At 37.6% G+C, this 14,933-nt stretch overlaps 1 protein-coding gene across 2 annotated transcripts in view; it reads right to left on the bottom strand.

The window, feature by feature from the left end:
* LOC150076630 (cyclin-dependent kinase 2-interacting protein-like) overlaps positions 1 to 14,933 on the bottom strand; it is a 78,011-nt gene that overhangs the window by 34,917 nt on the left and 28,161 nt on the right. For both annotated transcript variants that reach the window (XM_090386191.1, XM_090386192.1), the window contains exon 4: positions 8,012 to 8,108. In XM_090386191.1, the coding sequence (XP_090242317.1) occupies positions 8,012 to 8,108 (97 nt within the window). The remainder of the gene's footprint in view (positions 1 to 8,011; positions 8,109 to 14,933) is intronic.

Here is a 14,933-nt window from a genome sequence, read left to right as displayed (position 1 = left end):
AAAAAATATGTAATTAATGATATTGAAATTTCGCAAGATTATTTAATTAAAAAACTTTCGAGCCTACAGGCCAGTAAGGCTCCTGGAGTTGATGGAATATACCCTATAATCTTAAGGGAGGTGGCAAGTGAGTGCATTGAACCATTGAGGCTAATTATGCAAGCATCACTAGACTCTGGGGAGATTCCCTTGGATTGGAAAAGGGCCAATGTATCTCCCATACATAAGGGTGGCTCTAAAAGTGAAGTGGGAAATTACCGACCTGTCAGTCTGACTTCAGTGGTAGGGAAAATCATGGAGGTAATGATCAATGCTGGAATTCAGGATCATTTGGATCGAATTGAAATTCTCAAGGATACTCAGCATTGTTTTGTAAAGGGAAAATCATGTTTAACAAATCTGGCTCGCTATTTCGAAAGGGTTACTCATGACCTGGATTTAGGGAATAATTTCGACATTGTTTATATAAATTTCAGCAAAGCTTTTGACTCAGTCCCACATGAGCAGTTGCTTTATAAGCTGGAACAGGTTGGAATCACTGGGAAAATCCTTAGATAGATAGCAGGATGGCTTCAGGGCAGGAGGCAGAGGGTTGTAATAAATGGCTATTCCTCAGATTGGGTTGATGTAAGATGTGGAGTTCCCCAAGGATCAGTATTAGGACCACTGTTGTTTTTAATTTTCATAAACGACATTGCTGAAGGGATAGAGGGCGTGATGTCTAAATTTGCAGATGATGTTAAAATTGGTAGAGTGGTTAATGATCACTGTCAAGCTGAGCTTCTTCAGAGAGACCTAGATAGACTTCAGGAATGGTCAGAAAAATGGCAGCTATGCTTTAATCCAACAAAATGTAAGGTATTACACCTGGGAAACAGTAATCCCAAAATAACTTATTCATTTGGTGGAGTTCAACTAAACCCAGTATGGGAGAAAAGGGACTTGGGTGTTACGATACGGTCAGACATGAAATTCTCTGAGCATTGTAAACAGGTTGCAAGGAAGGCCCATGGTGTCCTATCGATGATCTATCGAACTTTTGCAAGTAGAGATAGGGACATGATAATCCCATTATATAAGGCTTCTGTTAGACCACACTTGGAATACTGTATTCAAGTATGGAGACCGCACCTAAAGAAAGATATCGAGCTTCTTGACAAAGGTGCAAAGACAGGTCACTCGCCTGGTGAGATCGGCAAAAGGGCATCCTTATGAAGAAAGACTTCGAATATGTGGGTTGCAGAATTTGGAAACTAGACACTTTAGAGGAGATTTGATTGAGGTGTTTAAGGCTCTGAGAGGCATCAGTAAAAATGAATGAAGATGAAATTTTCAAGATTATAATCATCATCATCATCATCATCAGCCATTTTCAATCCACTGCAGGATGAAGGCCTCTCCAGCAACTTTCCAGTTCCTTCTGTTTTGAGCACTGGCCATCCATTTACTACTCAAAAACTCATGAATTTCATCTATCCATCTCCGCCTTTGTCTTCCAGGTTTTCTTCTAGCTCCTCTTGGGTACCATTCTGTTATTTTCTTAGTCCATCTGTCAACATGTCTTCTAGCTATGTGTCCTGCCCAAGACCATTTTAGTTCTTTAGTTTTGATAAGAATGTCCTTTACTTGAGTTTGCTGCCTAATCCATGTGTTTCTCTTCTTATCTAACAGTCTGATTCCCAATAAAATTCGTTCCATTCTTCGCTGTGTAGTTCTCAGCTTCTCTTCCATTCTTTTGGTGAGTGCCCAAGTTTCACTTCCATAAGTCATGGTGGGGAGTATACATTGATTCATTATTTTACATTTCAGACAAACTGGGATATTGCTCTTCAGTATGTGACTATATTTCCTGAATGCTATCCATCCAAAATTTATTCTTCTCTTGACTTCCAGCCATTTATCATTATTACAGCTAATAACTTGTCCCAGATAAGTATATGACTCCACCTTTTCAATTACTGCTCCTTCAATCATTATTTCCCTTTCCGTGGCATACTCGTTCATCATTACTTTTGTTTTAGCCATATTCATCTTTAGTCCAAAATCCTTACTAACTGTGCATAACTGATTAAGATTTTCCTCTAATTCTTTGGGATCGTGGCTTATGACCACAATGTCATCTGTAAATGGTTTAGGTACTCTCCGTTCACATTGACTCCTTTCTGCGACCAGTCTAATCTTCTGAAAGCTTCCTCAAGGGCAGCAGTAAACAGCTTCGGAGATATTGTGTCTCCTTGTCGAACTCCTTTCTCGATTTTAAATTTCCTAGTGTCTTTGTCTTGTCTAAAAAGGATGTAGCACTCTCATATATTTTCTTCAAAATCATAATATATGGAGTATCTATGCCTTGTCTTTCCAGTACCCCAAACATTGCCTTATGCTGTATGGAGTCAAATGCCTTTTCATAATCCACAAATGCCAGGCATAATGGTGTTTTATATTCATTTGCTTTCTCCATTAGCTGTGATATTACGTGAAGGTGATCCATAGTTGAGAATCCTGTCCTAAAGCCAGCTTGCTCTTTCGGTTGATTCTCATCAAGTATTCTTTCTAATCTGTTAGTATATATATCATTTATATCAAGATTATAAATGATGCTAGAACTAGGGGACAATCAAGTTACGGGGGGAAATGTTTAGATTGGACTGCAGGAAGTTTTATTTTAGCCAGCGAGTTATAAATTACTGGAATAAGTTGCCTTCATGGGTGGTAGAGGCCGACAGTTTGGGGAAATTGAAAGGTCATGTGGATAGTACTTTCCGGTAAGCGAAGCACATAGGATGATAGGTTTACTTTCCTTTTTTTTTTTATTAATTATTATTGTTTATTTATTTATTTATTTTTTTTATCATTGTTTTGTTCGGTTTTTTTTTTTTTTTGGCTTGTGCAGCATAAGCCATAGGCTTTCTTGCACCATGCAGCCATTACCAATACTAATACTAAGAAATGACCCTCGCAGAACACCAGAATTAGTGGAGCAGTTAGAAGACAGACAGCCATCTACCAGCTTTGCAACGAGCGGTCAGAGAGAAAACTGGACATCCAATTATAAAAAAAGTCAGTAATCTACAAGATGGAAACTTACTTAGAAATGTTGAGAACAAATATTAGAGTTTCACCAAACTTTCCCATTCAATTTGTCTGTAAATGTTTAACATAAGTCAATATATCACCAGTGGATTGACATTGTTGAAGTACATACTGGCAATCATCAATCAGATGGAAGGTTTTGAGATGATAATTAATCCATTTGTCCATTACTTTAGCAAAAGTAGAAGTGCAAAGGGACAATAACTGGATGGGAGGATTTATCACCATTATTAGGAACTGGCTGGAAATGAGCAAGTTTCCAAGCAGAAAGTAAAACACCAGAGGAATATGGAAGTGTAAAATGCAACAAAACAAGTAAACACAGGAACAGAGGTTTTGAGAACAAGTGGAGAAATACCATCAGGATCTTTCTTGGCATCACAAGTGTTCAAAATTCTTCTGATGTCATTTTCACAGAAGGACACAAGAGGCATTGAGTGAAGTGTACTGGGAATGGAAGGGGATGGTTTACCAAGTTCATCAACACAAGAGTTAGAAGAAAAATAGGATGCTAGAAATTCGCCTTTAGCTGAGTAGGCAATGGAACCATCAAGTTTTAACAGAGGTGGGAGCATAGATGAGCAAAAGTTGTAACCAAGAGCTTTGACAAGAGACCAGAATCAAGTTTTCTACTCTTCATCATCATCATCATCATCAGCCAGTTTCAATCCACTGCAGGATGAAGGCCTCTCCAGCAACTTTCCAGTTCCTTCTGTTTTGAGCACTAGCCATCCATTTACTACTCAAAAACTCATGAATTTCATCTATCCATCTCCGCCTTTGTCTTCCAGGTTTTCTTCTAGCTCCTCTTGGGTACCATTCTGTTATTTTCTTAGTCCATCTGTCATCATGTCTTCGAGCTATGTGTCCTGCCCAAGACCATTTTAGTTCTTTAGTTTTGATAAGAATGTCCTTTACTTGAGTTTGCTGCCTAATCCATGTGTTTCTCTTCTTATCTAACAGTCTGATTCCCAATATAATTCGTTCCATTCTTCGCTGTGTAGTTCTCAGCTTCTCTTCCATTCTTTTGGTGAGTGCCCAAGTTTCACTTCCATAAGTCATGGTGGGGAGTATACATTGGTTCATTATTTTTCGTTTCAGACAAACTGGGATATTGCTCTTCAGTATGTGACTATATTTCCTGAATGCTATCCATCCAAAATTTATTCTTCTCTTGACTTCCAGCCATTTATCATTATTACAGCTAATAACTTGTCCCAGATAAGTATATGACTCCACCTTTTCAATTACTGCTCCTTCAATCATTATTTCCCTTTCTGTGGCATACTTGTTCATCATTACTTTTGTTTTAGCCATATTCATCTTTAGTCCAAAATCCTTACTAACTGTGCATAACTGATTAAGATTTTCCTCTAATTCTTTGGGATCGTGGCTTATGACCACAATGTCATCTGTAAATGGTTTAGGTACTCTCCATTCACATTGTCTCCTTTCTGCGACCAGTCTAATCTTCTGAAAGCTTCCTCAAGGGCAGCAATAAACAGCTTCGGAGATATTGTATCTCCTTGTCGAACTCTTTTCTCGATTTTAAATTTCCTACTGTCTTTGTCTATTCTAATAAAGGAGGTAACACTCTCATTTATTTTCTTCAAAATCATAATATGTGGGGTATCATGCCTTGTCTTTCCAGTGCCTGAAACATTGCCTTATGCTGTAGGGAGTCAAATGCCTTTTCATAATCCACAAATACCAGGCATAATGGTGTTTTATATTCATTTGCTTTCTCCATTAGCTGTGATATTGCGTGAAGGTGATCCATAGTTGAGAATCCTGTCCTAAAGCCAGCTTGCTCTTTCAGTTGATTCTCATCAAGTATTCTTTCTAATCTGTTAGTAATGACCCTTGTGAACAACTTGTAGATGTGGGATAAGCTTTGACAAGAGACCAGAATCAAGTTTTCTACTCTTCATCACCATCATCATCATCCATTTTCAATCCACTGCAGGATGAAGGCATTTGAGTGAAGTGTACTGGGAATGGAAGGGGATGGTTTACCAAGTTCATCAACACAAGAGTTAGAAGAAAAATAGGATGCTAGAAATTCGCCTTTAGCTGAGTAGGTAATGGAACCATCAAGTTTCAACAGAGGTGGGGGCATAGATGAGCAAAAGTTGTAACCAAGAGCTTTGACAAGAGACCAGAATCAAGTTTTCTACTCTTAGCCTGTTTAAAATCTAGTCTGGATTGATTAATAATTGTTTTACAACTGTTGCAAGCCTTAATGTAGGCAGAAAATGAATCTGGATATTTGAATGTAGACCAACTGCAATATGAAACATTCTTATCTTGAACAGCCTTAGAATATTATTTATTGGAAAACCAAGGTTTAAATAAAGGATGAGATTTTAAGGTGGTGCGTGAAGTAAAGGAGTTCATCCATACAAGACTAATTTCATTGACACGATCTGAAAAAATACTGACATCAGAAGATTTAAAATAGTAATCCAACCAAGATAAAGAAGAATAGAAATTTTGCAGATCATCCCATTTCACATTCTTGTAATGTCAAACAACACAAAGCCTTTAACGGAGATGAGAAGTAATGCCGACAAGAGACCGTCACCAAGTTGTAGTCTGAGGTGCCTAGAGCACTACTCACCTCAACTGTGTTCTTTGAAGGGTTTAAAAAGTTCAAGCATGTTGAGTGTGTGTGGTTAGGATTGTCTTGTTCTCTGGTAGGTTAATGAACAATCTATGTGATGCCATTAGTAATTTCAAAAGCCTCAGCAAATCGACCGGCTGTGTGCATTTACTAGGAAACTAAAGCTAGCTGAAGTTGTGTTCATTACAGAAAGTTGAGTTTCAGAAAAAGGAAGTCAAAGAGTTCAAGGTTTGTGGAGCTGGGAGAACAACAGAAGCAACAGATGAAGTTAACAGAATGGGGTAGAGAGAGAGATTTAAGCCAGAGGAGATCGAAAATAGGACATTCCAAATTACTATGTACCAGAGCAGACATGCACAAGTACCATCCATGAAGCAAAAGGAATTGTACAATGAATAATTAGGGCAATTAAGATAAGAAGTGGTTGAGGCAACTGATAATTGGGATTCTGTTGAAAAAAGTATGTGGGAATTGGCAGACTGTAAGTAGAAATGGACATTGCTGAGACTGGAAACAGGAACTGTTTGGGAGGTTTACATCTTTTCACAGATAGGTTTGTCCTAGTCAGTTATTAAGTAAATTTATTAGTAAGTAAATTACTAAGTGATTAGGTGGATTGAGTAAACTAAATGTTGATAGTATCTTTACTCTTTTTTTGACAACACATAAAGACAGATAATTTAAAAAGGATGCCAGGATAGGCATCCTTTTTAAATTAGGTGTGCAAAAATGTGCTTTTGTCCAAAGAGTAATTTCATTGTTGGAATGGACTTACATCTGGCATTGTGGAAAGGGGAGGGTTAGTTTAATAAATTTAAGGATGGCTTAATATAAATAAATAAATTGTTGGAAAGGATGTATGGAAGAGGTGGATAAGGTTTTTTTTTCCCCCAAGCTAGCTGATACAACATCAGCAAAATTAATGCTGTATAAAGCTAGTAGTAGTAGTAGTAGTGGCATGTGATGCAAGAAAGCATGTGTATGAGCTTATGCAGCATCAGCCAAAAAAAAAAAAAAAAAATCACACCATTCCCTCCAAATGCCGGTCCAGTTCCTCCTTAAAATTTATTCAACTTACAAAACGACAGATGAAATTTTGTTCCAGCAATTAACCACCCGCTGGCTAAAGGCAAATTTCCGCATATCTATTCTACATCTGTCTTTTCTTAATTTGAATTTATGCCCCCTTAGGTTCGTAATCTGAACAAGTGGAAGGATCCCATCAGAACTCAGCGTGCTCAATCCATTCAAGGCCTTATATACCTCAATCAGATCACTGTGCAGGTGCCTAGTCTCCAGCCACTGAATTTTCAGAACTTAAGCCTCTCTTGGTAAGAGGATCCCTTCATTCCCCTCACCAATCTTGTTGCCCTTCTCTGTACACGCTAAAGTAAATCTACATCCTTCCTAAAATGAGGCCTCCAGACCTATACGCAGTACTTAAGGCATGGCCTGACCATTGCCTTACACAGAGGGATAATCACCTCCTTTTCCCTGCTAGCAAAATTCCTATATATCATTGACAAAACTCCATGACCTGCCCTGGCAGCCTGTACGCACTGCTCAGAAAATTTCATATCTGCCTGCACAATTACTCACAAGTCTTTTTCATTTTCTACCACCTTAAGTGTAGTACCACACAGTTGGTACATTTCTCTGGGGTTACTTCTACCATTATCCAGTACTTTGCATTTGTCAAGGTTAAACTTCAGTTGCCACTTCTTAGCCCATCTGCCTAAATTATCTAGATCCTGTTGCAGTAGCACACTGCCATTACTGTCATTAACAACCCTGCCAACCTTTGTATCATCTGCAAACTTCAACATTAAGCCTGATATACCTTCATCAATATCATTGATAAATATACAAAACAACAGTGGACCCAACACCGAACCCTGTGGGACTCCACTAATAACATTAGTCCACGAAGAGCATCATCCATTGATTACCACCCTCTGTCTTCTCCCACTTAACCATCCTTTTATCCATTGTAGCAACTTACCCTTAATACCATTCTGCTCCAATTTGTACAATAGTCTTTCATGCGCAACAGTGTCAAAAGCTTTCCTGAAATCCAAATAGATGATATCAAAATTATTTTTTGCATCATTTAACATTACTCTTATCAATCACATAATGCAATGTTTTCTGTTTTCCTATATTCAAATTATAATTTTTCATTAAACTATATGCACCTCATGGAATATTTTTTAAACTTTTTAATAGAATCATTTCATTTACTGTTAAGAAAAATTTATTTTATCATATGTTTTCTATATAATATCCTATTGTACATACCATCATTGCGATGATTTTCTTTAGCTGAGCGAACATTTCTGACAGTTTATCAAAGGAATTTTCATAATTTCTGTCTTTTTCATCTTTTGATTGTGAACTGTTTCATTAAAAGAAAAGAAAATAAGAAGACTGAGGCACTACTGCATAAATAACATCTGAAAAAACACAAACAATATTTTGAACAATAATTAAAAAAGGAAACATTGAGTAATCAGCCCTGTAACAGTGGTAGATAATACATTTCTAATGCACAGCATGTTTTGTTGGATGAGCAAATTATACTAAAAAAAAAAAAAAAGATGTAACAAAAAAGACAGACAGAATAAGGGGGGGGGAGATTAGTTAAGAAGCACATAAAATCTAAGGCAGTGCAGCCAGTTAACATGTGTGATCAGTGCAATGTTGAATCAGTCTGAAGTGACAAAAGAGCTGGAAAACCAAAAATGAGAGTATGAGTGTGCTATATAGTTAATGACTCTGATGAGTACAACGAACAACTGTACAGAGAAACAGGGTGGGCCGGTAAATCCTGTCATATAATAGAAAATTAACTTTCCAGATAATGACTGCAACTTGTGGATTGCAGAAAAAAGAACCACTAGGTGGCAGTGATCACAGTGAATTGATTTGGAATTTACTTAAAGATGTAAATACAATCACAGGATACAGGGAAGCGTTTTTGCTTTCATAAAGGTGACTACAGTGGTCTCAGACAGTTTTTAAATTCTATACAGTGGGACTAACTGATGATGTTATCATCAGCAAATTCTAAATGTTCCCATTTAGAATTTGTTGGTAACAACATCAGTTGGAAATGTTGAAGGAATTAATCATAGAAGTCACTACGCTTTTCATACCAACTAAGAAATACTCTTCAAGGTATAAATGTCAAATGAACTGATGAAACTCGTGGAAGAGAAAAAAAAGTGCATGAGATGCATATAAATTATTGGGCAACACAAAAAGCCTATAGTAGACATAAACTAGTCTATAATCAAATCACAAAGGTCAAGCAAGTGAAGGCATGTTGCGAGAAATCTTTGGCAAAAGATGCAAAGAAAGACAGCAAAGACTTCTTTTACTTATGTAAACACTAGAAGGAAGGGGATGAATCAAATTGGTCCACTTGATATCAATGGTTGGACTGTTGATGTTCCTGCTCAGATTGCTGACAAACTGAATGACTATTTTGTATCTACATTCACACATAAGGAATTCTGTAGGGAAGGGGATGCAACACATTTATGAAGCTTAAACAGGGAGCTAAATGATTTTGTAATAATTGAGAGCAAAGTGGAAGAGGAACTGTTGAAGTTAAACATTAGAAAGATAACTTTGGTGGATGGGACCTATTCAGTTATGTTGAGGGAGGCAGCAAAGAAAGTAAGCAAACCCCTAGCCATAATTATGAGAGCATCCTTCAATTCAGTGGAGGTCCCTGCAGACTGAAGATTTGTGAATGTATCCCTAATTGAAAAAAGGGAATCAAAGGGTGACAAGAGTAATTACCGATCTGTTAGTTTAACTTCTGTTCTAGAGAAAATGACAGAGCCACTGGTAAAAAAAGTAATGCAGGATCATCTAGACTAGACTGCAATTATACTACAGTTATTATACTACTGCAATTATACTTCCCCTTAACAAACACAGCATGGGTTTGTTAAGGGGAAGTATTGTTTGACCAATTTGAATGGTTACTTCGATATCACAAAGGAACTGGATGCAAAAAAAATAATTCTGATCTCATATACTTGGAATTCATGAAAGTTTTGATGCTGTTGCACATAAAATACTGCTATACAAATTGGAGTAAGGTAGCATTAAGGGTAAGTTGCTGCTTTAGATAATGGGATAGTTGAGTGGAGGGGGAAGACAGAGTAGTAATCAAAGGACATTGCAGTTCTCGGACTAATGTTGTTAGTGGAGTTCCCCAAGGTTTGGTGTTGGGTCCATTGTTGTTTTCTATATTTATTAATGATACTGATGAAGGCACATCAGGCTTAATGTCCAAGTTTGCAGATGGTACAAAGATTGGCAAGCTGGTTAATGGCAATAATGATGGTATGCTACTGCAACAAGATCTAGAAAAGTTAAGCAATGGGCTGAGAGATAGCAACTGAGTTTAACATTGGCAAATGCTGCATATGGGTAGTAGTAACACCAAAGTAACATACCAACTGTGCTACTAATATTAATATTAATAAATTATTATATGCCACAGAGCAAACATGGAAAGAAAATGACAGGTTGCAGTTAAAAATACTTTTAATGTTACATAGAAATATGTTGATGTTCACACAAGCAAAAAACACAAGTAAAAATAAAACAGGAAAGTAATACACAGCAATGGCTGAGTGCTCTACGTGCGGTAAATGGATAGCTTTTTCATGTTCAGAAACATGACTGCTGAGCCTTCTGCCAGTTTCCCCAATGCAGCAGCTGGTGCAGCCATGGTAGGAAATACAGTAGACTAATCCACTCTGCAGCAAGGGGTGAACCAATGTTTTAACTCTTGAGACGAGGGAGCGCAACTTCCTGCCCAGGAATTGTAAGCACTTTATCCCACGAGCATTTAAGACTCTAGAAATCTGTTGTGATAGGTTCGGATACAATGGGATAAAGGCGGTCGAGACAAAGTCATTACTGAGCATGGTCCTGTGGGTTGCTACATGGTCACTGGCCTGTAAGTCACACCTATCTAGAGCACTGGTGGGGTAGCTTCACCTCGTAAGATCTGTCTTAACCCTACTAATCTCATCCACAGAACTAGAGTGGGTCCAGGTGTGGGTTAGCAGGGCTCGTGCTGTGCCGAGATGGCTGCGTGCGTGTGGTGACTGGCAGTTGGTGAACTGGCCAGCACACATCGTAATGTATAGTCAGGGTAGTGGAAAATGAAAAAGGCCTAGGGGTAATTGTGCAGCCAGATATGAAATTCTCTGAGCAATGCAGACAGGCTGCCAGGACAGCTCATGATATACAGGAATTTTGTGAGCAGGGCTAAGGAAGTGATTATCCCACTGTATAAGTCAATGATCAGACCACATCTTGAGTACAGCATACAGGTCTGGATGCCTCATTTTTGGAAGAATGTGGAGCTGCCATAATGAATACAGAGAAGAACAATATGATTGGCGAGTGGATCAAAGGGGTTCTGTTTCCAAGAAAGGCTTCAGTTCTGCAAATTGCAGCATCTGGAAACTAGGCACCTGCAAGGTGATCTGATTGAGGCGTTTTATACTTTGAATGGATTGAGCATGCTCAATGCTAATGGGATTGTTCCTCTTGCTCAGACCATACACACAAGGGGGCACAAATTCAAACCGAGAAAGGATGGCTGCAGAAGAGACGTGTGGAAGTTTGCCTTTAGACAACAGGTAGTAGTAGCAATGATGCAAGAAAGCAAGTTTACATAGCATCAGCCAAAAAAAAAAAAAAAAAAACAATTCACATCTTCCAAGAATTAATTCAATTCAATCTATCCATTTCCACAACAGATGGAAGCCTGTTTCAACAATCAATCACCCCCGCTGGCTGAAGGCAAACTTCCACATATCTATCCTGCAACCATCCTTCTCAACCTGAATTTATGCCCCCTCATGTGTGTGTGTGTGTGTGTGTAGTGTCAGCAAGTGGAAGAATGCCATTAACATTCAGCTTACTCAATCTATTCATGGCTTTAAATACCTCAATCAAATCTACTGCAGATGCCTGGTCTCACTAACATTAGCATTAGTAGAGGCATATGATGCAAGAAAGCAAGCTTATTCAGCATCAGCCGAAAAAAAAAAAAAAAAAAAAAAACACACCACTCCCATTTCACCCCTCCGTTCGTTCGAAATACCTGTCCAGTTGAGGCTTAAATTTGTTTAGGCTATCAACTTCAACAACAAATGATGGAAGTCGGTTCCACCAACTAACTTACTGCAGATGCCTGGAGATACTAATTTTCAGAACTGAAGCCTATCTCCTACTCTTTTTCTCTTGTATATTAATGACCTTCTTCCATTAACCAGAAATCCTATCCATAGTTTTGCTGATGACAGCATATTGCAACTCACCTTCCAATTTGAGAAACCTTGCCCTTAACAAACAGCTTCAACTTCTTGAATATCCACTACCAATTCCTTAAATGTTGATCTGCAGGTTAACATTCTCCAGTGGGGCAAGATAACATAGATGACTTCAATCCCTCTAAAACTCAGTCCTATCTTATATCTTGCTAAAAGAATTCTCCTGCTCCTATGCTTATCTTTGACAGAAGAATTTCTGATTTCTAGATGAGATAACATATCTCTGTTGGGGATTACTCTGACTTCTAATCTCTCTTGGTATAAGCACATCACAAATATTGCTTCCTCTGCACCTAGAAAACTGGTTTTCTCTTTTGCTCTCAGTGTTGCTTTTCTTCCAAATAGCTGTTCACGCTTTACAGATTGCAAATCTGCCCTCCCATGAAATATTGTTCCCACATCTGCTGCGGTGACCCCAAAACCTCTGTCAGGCTTCTAGATTCCATTCAAAAGATGGCAGTTAGGGTAATTAATGATTCATCTCTAACAAAGACTCTACACTCTGTCTCACAGAGCTTCTGTTTCTGATGCATGCCTTTTCTATAGATACTTCCATGGGAACTGTTCTTCTGAACTGGAGCTATAATTCTTGCTCTCTCTTCCAAAGCAGTCTTGAACAAGTGCCACAACCAGTCAGCATCCTTTTACTGTCCAACTTCAAACTCATAGAACTAAATTTTCTTCCTCCTCATTTATTTCTTAACTTCTGTTTTCTGAAACAACCTGCTTTCATACATATTTCCTGAAAATTACAATCTACAGAAATTCAAGTCTACTGTCAACATGTATCTTCTTTCATCTTCTCAACCTTTAACCCATGCATAGTACTAAGTACTATAGGTTCTAATACCTCTTGTGCTTGAGGTTTTCATAAAAAAAAAAAAAAAAAAAAAAATTTCTTGTATAACCAAGTACAGTGAATGAGACGTGCTGGCACTGCAATTAACGACCAGGTAAACCAGCATGCTGTGGAAAAACTTAAGTCATCACCATTGTTTAGGCACCAAGGAACTGCTCTTGTATATGCAAATTCTAGTAGTAGCCTCTGGATTCCACAGTGAATTCTATCATTAGATTCAAAAAAGAATGAAAGCTAGAACAAACTACACAGGTGAAAACAGTTTTCTTTCAGATGCTGATATTATATAATAATAAAAAAACAATACCAAAACCACCTTTTATACTGAGCGCACAATCAACTTGGATCATGTGCTTGGTACATACTGCTATCTGTGTTAATTATAACCAAGGCCACAGCCACTTCATTGAGGCATTGAGTCTGTACTGTTAAATTCAGTATGCCCATGCTTATGAAGCATAACACATAAGGGTATTTGAAAACACAACATAAATGACTAAAGTTCTGAAGAAAAGTTAAACCAGAAAAAAAATATGAAATTTGTGTAAATCTAGGAAAACTAAATTTGGTTCAGGTTAAGCTATAGGAAAGACACAGGTGTCTGACTGGGTTGTTTTTAGGGTGAAGCCCAAAACAACCCAGGTACATACTTAGAAATCTCATAAACTCACTTTGAAATGTGATAAAATGAAGCTAATAACAAAAACATAATTTATCTGCAGATAAATTATAAGCATTATAAGAGTAGCAGCCACTGTACTATATGCTGAATAGAAATCAGCACACTGTGAAATAGAAATAACCTTTTCCCCATTATGAGGTCAGCATTTTTTTACTGTTTTGGCATGAAACCTTTTTACGGCCGGATGCCCTTCCTGACGCCAACCCTCACCCCTTATCTGGGCTGGGGATAAATAAGCTTATTTATAAAATAAAATCATTTGTATTTCATTTGCCTTGAAAATGCAACAAAGATTATTTTAAATATACGTCTACCAATTTTAGATTTGGTAAAGTGCTTAAGTGATGATATATACTAATGACCAAAAGTGTGTAAACTTTTGAAAATATTGGATTTTTCTTTTTGAATTGAAAAATTGAACTTAAGTTAAAATTAAAAATAATGTCAAGGTTTAACAATACACACAAAATGATTCCAGAATCTTCGATTTACAATCATACAACTGATCAATGACTGAAGGATTTTCGGCCACCAATTAGATACATCTTCAATTACTGTGATTGTCTACATATGCACATTATGCTGCACAGTATAAATAGCTGATTATGCAGTGATCCTAGACATTTCTGTCTGTGGTGAGGGCAAAGTGCAGTACTGTGTAGTTTTTGAACATTGTTTAGGTCAAGTTCGACTTAAATTTTGTGAAATAAACATTATGGTATCTGTGAGACAGGACTGGTCACTAGAGAAGAGGTCCAAAGCCATTACTTTGTGTAATGAGGATTACATGCAAGAACAGATTGCAAAACTACTTGGTGAAGATGCAACAAAGTCTGGAGTCCAGAAGCTATGTACCTGGCATGCAAATACTGGAATTATCTTAACCAAGCAGAGAACAGGTCACAAAATATGTACTTCTATACAGGATGACAGAAGAATTTCAAGATTTAAAAAAGCATAACATCTTATTGAAATAAGAAGTATCTTGTTGACTTCTGACTTAAGAGTAAGTGAAAGGGCAATCCGATGTCGGCTTTTTGACAATGGAATTAAAGCTAGAATTCCAAGGAAAAAGCCATTCTTCACTTTAAAGCAGAGAGAGAGAGAGAGAGAGAGAGAAAGAGAGATGAGGGGGACTTGGCCAAAGAGCACGTTCATTGGACTTCTGAACAATGGCAGTCTGTGCTGTGGAGTGATGAGACCAAAATTTCATATTTAGCAGTGAAATAATTAGATAAATTCAGAATAAGAAAACGATCAGAAGATTTGATGCCAGAGTGCCTCAGTGTAACAATGAAACACTCACAGAGT

Source organism: Mastigoproctus giganteus, chromosome 12, assembly GCF_048544385.1.
Source record: "Mastigoproctus giganteus isolate SK-2022 chromosome 12, ASM4854438v1, whole genome shotgun sequence".
Taxonomy (NCBI): domain Eukaryota; kingdom Metazoa; phylum Arthropoda; class Arachnida; order Uropygi; family Thelyphonidae; genus Mastigoproctus; species Mastigoproctus giganteus.
Note: the sequence above shows the minus strand (reverse complement) of the source record. Positions and strands in the feature narration are given on the sequence as shown.